The 9,809-nt window shown below is 42.2% G+C and overlaps 1 protein-coding gene across 1 annotated transcript in view; it reads right to left on the minus strand.

Moving 5' to 3' along the window:
• Positions 1-9,809, minus strand: part of LOC122551061 (protocadherin Fat 4) — an 84,100-nt gene that overhangs the window by 29,964 nt on the left and 44,327 nt on the right. The window contains exon 5 of the mRNA XM_043692703.1: positions 5,310-5,484. Within this exon, the coding sequence (XP_043548638.1) occupies positions 5,310-5,484 (175 nt within the window). The remainder of the gene's footprint in view (positions 1-5,309; positions 5,485-9,809) is intronic.

A 9,809-nucleotide genomic window follows, 5' to 3' on the forward strand; every position in this document is an offset into this window, starting at 1 on the left:
CAGAACTAGAGGGCATAGTTTTAGGGTGAGAGGGGAAAGATATAAAAGAGACCTAAGGGGCAATGTTTTCACGCAGAGGGTAGTACGTGTATGGAATGAGCTGCCAGAGGATATGGTGGAGGCTGGTACAATTGCAATATTTAAGAGGCATTTGGATGGGTATATGAATAGGAAGGATTTGGGGGGATATGGGCCGGGTGCTGGCAGGTTCGGACTAGATTGGGTTGGGTATCTGGTTGGCATGGACTGGTTGGACTGAAGGGTCTGTTTCCATGCTGTACATCTCTTCGACTCTGTGACTCACTTGTCTTTCTGGGCTATTACCTTGTGGGTAACAGTGCAGAACCACAAGGAGAAGGGCAATTCCTGGCTTGCAGGCTGTCAAGCTGCAGTTTAAAGATGAAGTGTAAACATGGCAATATCCCTGAAGCAGCAGACTGTTCTGTCTCTCCTGTCACATGATTCCACCAGACAGGGCACAGTGGAAGCTGAGTACATAATTACGCTGATGTAGAACGGAAGATTGCGCAAGAAATGTCTCCATGACACATGGTGGATTGATCATCATGAATCCCATTGGAGAATAAAAAAACTTTGTCTAAAAATGGGAAACTTCATGCTGTCTAAAAATTTTACATTCTAAAAACAGCATTCAGGAATAAAATTAGGGAAGAGTTCAACAAAATATTTTAGAAAGTTTGGAACTATCTTCCAACAAATGGTAGTTGATGCTGGATTCTTATGAACAAATGATGCGACATTTTCTGTCACTACACTGCCTGAAGCTTGGTGAGATCATACAGGCACATTGCTCCCATTATGTGGGGTATTTTGGTGAGACTTATACAACTGTTCCATAAAACAAGATGCTTCTACATCAATGCATAGTGCTACTTACTCTATTGCCCTCTGGCTTATCGTTTATAATTAAATTTTAAACCTGAGAATGATTGATCTTTGTTATCCAAAATTATTAAGAGATATGAGGTGAAGTCAGATGAAACATTATCTCATAAAACAGTGAAACAAGCTCAAGGGGTTGACATATTAATATGGCCTATGTTCTTATGGAGCCAGTGAGCAACGCAAAGAACATTGGCTTATGCAGTAGTCAGGGAGAAAGTGAGCACTGCAGATGCTAGAGATCAGAGTTGAAGAATGTGGTGCTGGAAAAGCACAGACGGGTCAGGCAGCATCCGAGGAGCAGGAAAGTCAATGTTTTGAGCATTAGCCTGATGAAGAGTTTATGCTCAAAATGTCAATTCTCCTGCTCCTTGGATGCTGCCTGACTGGTCATGGTTTTTCAGCATCACACTCTTCAACTCATGCAGCAGTCAGTTAAAATGGCAGTAGCTCAATCCTGACTTGCAGGATGCATTACAAGAAATGGACATGCGTTAATTGAACAGTCTGATTTCTGAGCCTATTTGGTGTTGAGGATGCTGGGGAAGTGTCATTCAATTTCACCCCTCTGCATGGAATTTGAAAACATTACTAACACTGGTAGATTTGTCAGGAGCTGTTCTGAGGTTACATTTTGGAACCGCTTTGAAAATAAAGTGAAGCCGAACGCTGTGATAGAGCATTAAGTGCAAGTGTTCACCCTGAAAGCAAACACTTTAGATCCATTATCACAGCATATCCTTAATGCAATGCACTTAAGACCCCAACATCGGTATCTGCTTTCCTGATGAAATTTCCCTCACCCATGAAATTGTATTTAATGCAAATTTTAATGTACTTGGTTGCAAGTGAAATGGTTTTCAACATATTAAACTTTCCTAATGATGCTTTGTAGGAGTGTTTCTATTTGCTTCCATTAATTACTTTGAAAGGATGTACATATTTGCTGATTAGGGATTTCAAAGTTATTCCATTTAACTGGGTAATTAATTATTATAGTTTTGGAGTTAATCACATTCATATTAAAAATGTTCAAGAGGCAGCTCATAAGTGCCCATGTGAAAATCATTGGACATTTTCTCCTTTTTGAGTTGCTACAAACTGCATGAAGGATTAACACAATATCCATCATAACTTAAAAGATCAGCAAACTAACCTCATTTCTCAGCCCCTTCATAATGAACCAGCCTGCCCATAAGCTCACGTAAAACAAATTACTCATTGGTAAAGGCACCACAGGACAGCTGATGTGTGTGAGACCCAACCTCAACAAGAATCAACACAAAAGAGATGGGGTCAATATTATAAAAAAGGGGTAAAAATAGGAATTAAATATTTGGCTTCGGGCAGGAGGTTGCACAGTACATTAATGCATCAAAAAGCTGCTTCATGGAATATGACCTTAAGACATAGATGCACAGGTAGGTCATTGATCCCAGCAAGTCTGCTCTGCCATTCAATGACATCGTTGCTGACATAATAATCCTTCACGCCCCTTTCCTGCCTGTTTCCCACATAACCCTTGATTCCCTTACTAATTAAAAATCTCTTGAATATACCCACATTTTCAACTGGGCCATTGTCAGCACCTTCTAATTTGGTAAAGACAGAAACAAAGTACTGTTTAGATACCTCTGTCATACACTTTGTTTCAGTGAGTAGCTTACCTTGCTTATTCCTTATGAGCCCCACTCTATCCTTCACTAACCTTTTATGTTAATATGCTGGCACATGGTGACAATGTTGTAGAAATTGCTAGACAGCAATGTGTTTGCCCCTTGACTGAGGACTGCTGACCAGCGTGGCAGGGTGTCTCTTTTGGTGACTGTGCTAATTGGCACCATAAGACAAGGCAAAGCAAGTCAAGACAGGGATACTGACAACATCCAGGTAAGCAATATGTGAACGAGTATTAACAGAGCAAAAGAGCAATGCTGAGATACAACCTGGATTAATCCTTCAGCTGGGCACATCTGTATGCAGAAAGTGTCACCACAGAAGCCTTTCAATGCTGGTTGCCAGTGTGCCACGCAATGTTGTGTTACCAGTGTGCACCTCGCCAATGCCAGTGCATTGGAGAAGTGCCACAATAATACTGAGGTATATGCTAGATGCCGATGTCAGAGGTCAAGGGGTGCATGTTCCTGGTGCTGATGGATCCTGCCCTCAGCTGCAGTTTGGTCATATGCAACATGGAGGTCCTTTGGTGTAAGTGGTGAGCTGAATCTGTCAGGTACCTGCTCTGATTTCTATGTCAAGTTTTCTCCACATTGAGTTGGTTGAGCTTGTTTGCTAAGGTAGAAAGCTGAATATTAATAAAGTGAGTTGTGCTGTCAACAAGCTGTTTAACAAGCCATAATCCCCCTTCATCGGGAACTCACTGCTGCCAGTTGTGAAAATCACCTCACCGAGTGTAAAAGATGGAAGCTGTTTCTCCTGATGTTATGATGGACCATGCCTGACTTCTTGTCCAAATCTGCCATACATCTCATCGAACCCAACATTGCTCAACTTTCTGTTCTATGACTCTAGTCAGATCTATCAACAGCTCATTGTCCAACTGAGTTCTCCATTCCCCATTCTGCACTATGACCAGCTTCTTTCCCATGTCCCCCAATGGGCTTAGAGCCTAGTGGAAATCTCTCCTCTCTGCTACAACTGTCATTACATCCTGTGGGAATCACCTGGAAAACATCAGTCTCCAGGCAAACATGAGGGAGACTCTTCTCCAACTGCTTTCGCCCTCATACCAAACTTCAGTGACACTTTGATCACATTAAGTTCTCACCGGGTCTTCCACTGTTGGTGTTTCTTGACTGTTGTCAGGCTCTGAGTTGGCAGCAAGAATCTCACTGTACATTGCAATCAAACCCTAATTCAGGAAAATAGGTGAGGACTGAGGCATAGACAGAGGAATGGGTGAAGTTACCAAAACACAAAACTTCTTCTTCAAGAAGGAAAAGAAAGACAGTGAGTTTATTGGCTGTAAACAGTTTTGCATCTGTGTCCTCTACATCTGTGAGGTGGAGATACCAGTGTTGCTCTGGGGTGGACAAGGTCAGCAGTCACACAGCACTAGGTTATAGTCCAACACGTTTATTTGAAATCACAAGTTTTTGGAGAGCAGTCCGTTCGCCTGACGAAGGGGCTGTGCTCTGAAAGCTTATAATTTCAAATTAACCTGTTGGACTATAACCTGGTGTCATATGACTTCTGACATCTATACTTGTAGCAGTCTGGTGATGAGATAAAGATCAGTCAGCAAACACAATTCTGATTTAGACTTTGATGACAAAGAAATTATTGACTTGTCCTAAGTATGGGTCAGAAATCTATTCCAAGAACACTGATATTCTCATGGCTTATTAATACTTTCAACACTACAAAGAGGTTTTACCAAAAACCTCTTCATCTCTCTAGCCCTCTAATCAATGTATGGCAGTGTTCCAATGGCATAGTCAAAAGTTAGCTTCATAAATTCAATTTCCATTGCAATGTAATTCAACTCTGAATGTGAGTGTCTATAGCTTCCAATAATGTGGCTTTGTGTTTTAATGCAGAACAGCGGGACTCATTTTAATTAGTCTGATACACCTAAGTATGCTATGCTTCAGTTGAGAGGCTGTGATTTCCGTTGACACCTCATACAGCAAGACATCGTCTAACACACCCTAAATTGCTGGGTGTCCCTGCAAGTACCATCTCTTGCTGACTGGTCAGTTGCAACAGCTGCACAAACTCACCAACAATGAAGAAAAGAAGCCACACTTTAAATTGACCGTCAGAAAGCAGACCTCCCGAGCTGTCAGTCTGCACTGGAAACATGTGGGAAACCTTGCCCAGAAGACTCGAAGGGGGAGCCAGTCATCAAGCTTAGGGGCGACAGGGTGGCTCAGTGGTTAGCACTGCTGCCTCACAGCACTAGGGACCCGGGTTCGATTCCAATCTCGGGCGACTGTCTGTGTGGAGTTTGCACATTCTCCCTGTGTCCTCCGGGTGGTCCGGTTTCCTCCCACAATCCAAAAATGTGCATGTTAGGTGAATTAGCCATGCTAAATTGCTCATAGTGTGAGGTGCATTAATCAGGGATAAATATGGGGAGTGCATCACTCTTTGGAGGGTCGGTGTGGACTTGTTGAGCTGAGGGGCCTGTTTCCATACTGTAGGGAATCTAATCTAAAATGGTTGGGCTGTTTAGAATATCCAAACTGTGGTGGTAGTAAAAATTTTGTAAACAATTAAACTGTAATTGCTGATCCATTCTGCCATGGTGAGAGTTGTAAGATGGAGTGATAAAAACTATCTCGTTGGGTGAGTGGAGTAAAAAATATTATATTAGATATTTTTGATTGCATAAAACATAAATCCTTGCTTTTAAGCAATTTTGTTAAGTAGTTTTCTATTACCTGCATCTGTGGCAGTCACCACCAGCATATATTCTGCTCGAATCTCTCTATCTAGACTCTGCACGAGGCTGAGACTTCCATTTGCTGAGATTGAGAATTTGCCATCTTCATTTCCAAGGTTAATCTGGTAGGTCAGCTTACTGTTGGAGCCCAGATCATCATCACGTCCCAGTACCTGGGAAACACAGCAGGGTCAGACCAAGTAACTGTCTCCAATAACAATGTTTCAGAAGTGGTTCTGCATCATATCAATGCATTTATCCTGAAAGTCCACTGCTTATAATATTTCATTGAATGTTTGAAGTGTTTTGTCATTTCTATCTACAGTTCAGTCAGAGAATGATTAGTGTTAAAATATCAACTTCCAAATGAATTGATGTGAATGTCATAGTATTTTGACAGGTCTAAGACTCCTTTATAGTGAATTGTTTTTGTCACACTGTTACGCAGACTTTATCTGATTTGATACTGAATACATATTGTGTTGATTTAAGTCACAGTCTATCACACATTCTTGAGTAATCTCATTGTGACAAAAATGGCAAGTCACCCTTAAGACTCTTCCATGTCACCTAACAAAAATAACAAGAAGCAATTCAACAACTGTATGTCTCTTTACAAATGAAATTCAGACTTTATGAACAGAGTTCTCAAAGGTATGAAAACTACTATAAATGCCTTTCGGAAATGGCTGCATGTTCACTAGCAGAGGATGGATAATAGTAACAAAAACAGAAATTGCTGGAAAAGGTCTGGCAGTGTCTGTAGAGAGAAATCGGTGTTAAAGTTTCGGGTCCAATGACCCTTCTTCAGAACTGATGGTAGCTAGGAAAAGGATGTTTTTTATACAGAAGATGATAGGTGGAGATAGAGGCCAAGGAGAGAGAAAATCAGTTGGACAGATGAAGGATTGGGGCTTAAATATCTAGGAGAAAGAATAGTGCTATTAGTCTGGAGAATTATGTGTGGTAGCAGCCTGTGTAATGACAAGGCCTGGTGTGTTGGAGTGGGTGAAAATATGGGGAAAGGTGCTCAAGCCCTAAAATTGTTGAATTTGATATTCAGTCCAGAAGGCTGCAAGGTTCCCAAGTGGAAAATGAGGTGTTGTTCTTCCAGCTTGCACAGAGCTTCATTGGGGCACTGCAGCAAGCTGACGACAGATGTTGGTTCGTGAACAAGGTGGTTATTGAAGTGGCAACAACTGGAAGCTCAGGGTCTTTTTCACAGACAGACCGTAGATGGTCCACAAAGTGGTCACCAAGTCTATTATCCATTTCCCCAATGTGGAGGAGACCACATTGTAAGCAATGAATAAAGTAGACTAGATGGAGTGAAGTGCATCTGGAAGGTATGTCTGGGGCCTTGGATAGCGAGTAGGGAGGAAGTAAAGGGTAAGGTGCTACACCTTCTGTGGTTGCAGAGCAAGGTGCCATGTGGCTGTAGGGGGGTTTGGGACTAGAGGAGGAATGGATCAGGGTGTCCCATAGGGAACGATCCATGCAGATAGCTGACAAGGGAGGGGATGGGAATATGCATCTGGTGGTGACGTCTCACAGGAGGTGGTGGATGCTGGTGGGATGGTAAGTAAGGACAAGGGGGACCCTAATGCTATGGTGGGAGGGAAGAGAGGTCGTGAGGGCCAAAGTGGGTCAGTCCTGGCTTAGAGTCCTGTCAAATATTGTGCAGGGGAGCCTTCGGTTGAAGAAGAAGGTGGTCATTTCGGAGGCCCCCTTATCAAAGTGCATATCATCAGAACAGACGTAATGGAGATGGAGGAACTGGGAGAATGGAATAGAGTCTTTACAGGAAGCCAGGTATGAAGATGTATAGTAACTATTAGAGTCGGTGGGTTTGTAGTGGATATTGGTGACCAGAAATGGAAACAATGATATCGAGGAAGGGAAGGAAAGAATCAGAGATGGATCAAGCAAAGGTGAGAGCGGGGTGGAAATTTGAAGTGAATTAGATAAACTTTTCTAATTATAGAAGAGAGAGGGAAACAGCATTGATGATGTCATTGATATACCAGAGAGAGAGTTGTAGGTGGGAATAGGACTGGAACAAGGAATGTTCCGCATACCCAACAAAGAGATAGGCATAACTGGGGCTCATGCAGGTGCCATGGCCAGCCCTCTGACCTGGAACTGGGAGGAGTTAAGAGAGAAGTTATTCAGGGTGAGGATAAACTCGACCAGGCAGAGCAGGGTGTGATGGTTCAGGCCTTTATTCCATGAAGAAGCGGAGAATTCTGAACCCATCTTGATGGGGGAATGGACATGTAAAGAGAATGAGCGGCCATGGAAAAGAGCAGGCGATTGGAGCGATATTGTACAAGGTGATAGTCAGGCCACAAACTGAAAATTCTGAAACTGATGTAAAACATCAGAGGAGTCACGGATGTAAGTGGGATGGGACTGGACTAGGGGAGAAAAAAACTGATTGGAGGTAGGAAGAGATGAGTTCTGTGGGACAGGAACAGGCAGAAACAGTGGGTCTGTTGTGGATTTTGTGAAGAAGATAGAAGTAGCCTTTCTGAGCAGGACTGAGGGGCCTCTGTACTGTCTGCAATACCACTTCAGATTAAGCTTCCTTAGACAGATATAAAAGATTGCACTATTCAAAGGCAAGTTGCTGTCCAAGTCAACATTTATATTTCAATCAACATCTAAAATAGATTATTTGATCACACATCTTATTGATGTTCATGGGAACTTGTTATTCGTTAATTGGCCTGTTGTGTTTTTTTACATTAGCTGGAAGCGTTTCCTTTCTTCATTATAAAAATGATGTAATTATGAAGAGAAATGTGATGCACGGTTTACGAAGGTAACACCCCAGACCAACTAATGTTTCAGCTCCATATGCTTTTAGCCATGTTTTTTTAGAAACTTTAGCATCTGAAGGAGCTGTCAAAAAAAGCTCTACTTGATGGCAGATACTCACGGTTGAAATGAAATTTGAACAGAAGCCTGAAAACCTGCAACATGATGAAAAGAATCTTGAGGTCAAGCATCAGTTTAGCGCAAGGTGTTATCTTGGCAAAGGAGTTGAAGCTTTTGCTAGGAACAACCAACCAGAGAATCATTAAGGGACTGATTGCCCTTTAAATCACTTGTGAGCATTCACTAAAGTGGTTTAATGGCATTTCAGTCAACAATACTTAACCTTAGGGATATAGACAGGTTACATGAATGGGCAAGTGAACTATAATGCAGGGAAATGTGATGTTCTGCACTTTTACAGGAAAAGTTAAGAAATGAATGTCATCTAGATGGAAAAAGACTGCAGGAAGCTAAAGAACAGAAGATTTGGGATTTCTTGTCTGTGAATAATAAAAAGTTAGCATTCATGTTCAGCAGGTAAGAGGGAAGGCAAAATGGAATGTTGGTCTTTGTTTCAAAAGGAATGGAGTGTAAAAATAAGGAGGTTTCGCTAAAGTGGTACAAGGCAATAGTCAGGCCACAATAGTCAGGAACATTGTGAACAGTTTGGGCCCCATGTCAAAGGAAATTGGAGGCAGTCCAGAGAAGGTTCACTAAGGGCTGATGTTAGGTATGGAGGTTGAGTAGGTTGGGACTGTACATGTTGGAGTTTCGAAGAATATGATGTGAACTGGTTGAAAGCTCCTTAGAGTACTTGATGAAGTAGATGCAGAAAAGTTATTTTCCCTTCTGGGAGAGTCTAGGACCAGAGGGCATACACACAGAATATGGTGTCACACTTTTGAGACAGAGATGAGGAGGAATTCCTTCTCTCAGGGAATTGTGAATCAGTGGAATTCTGTATGACAGAGGGCAGTTGAAGCTGGATAATTAATTATATTCAAGGCTGAGGTAGACAGTGTTTTAATTTGGAACAGAATCAAAGGGGAATAGGCAGGAAAGTGGATTTGAGGATTATCAGATCAGCCATGGTCTCATGGAATGGCAAAGCAGATTTGATGGGCTAAGTTGCTTACTTTTGTTCCTTTGTTTAATGGCATTCTATCTTTATGTCCTTCCCAACAACAAGCAGCTCTACTGGGAATAAATAAGCTGTGGCTGAAGATTTTGAGTGCTTCTTAAAACTATACCACACTATACTGTTGACTCAGTGCTGGAGGTTATCAAGGTTTCAATACAATCAAGATTTCCTGTGGGCATCACTGGAAAAGATCAAGTCCTCAGTTGTAACTTCATAGACAACTAATATGAGTTACCAAGAAATTGAGAGTGCTTATCATGGACACTTTGCAAGAGATCCCATCTAGTGTACAAGAGGAATAGAAGGGGGATGAAAGTAGGCAGATCAGGAGCAGCTTAAAAATATGTTGCTGGAAAAGCACAGCAGGTCAGGCAGCATCAAAGGAACAGGAGAATCGACGTTTCGGGCATAAGCCCTTCTTCAGGAATGAGGAGGGTGTGCCAAGCAGGCTAAGATAAAAGGTAGCAAGGAGGGACTTGGGGGAGGGGCGTTGGGAATACGATAGGTGGAAGGAGGTTAAGGTGAGGGTGATAGGCC

This window comes from Chiloscyllium plagiosum, chromosome 6 (assembly GCF_004010195.1).
Source record: "Chiloscyllium plagiosum isolate BGI_BamShark_2017 chromosome 6, ASM401019v2, whole genome shotgun sequence".
Taxonomy (NCBI): Eukaryota; Metazoa; Chordata; class Chondrichthyes; order Orectolobiformes; family Hemiscylliidae; genus Chiloscyllium; species Chiloscyllium plagiosum.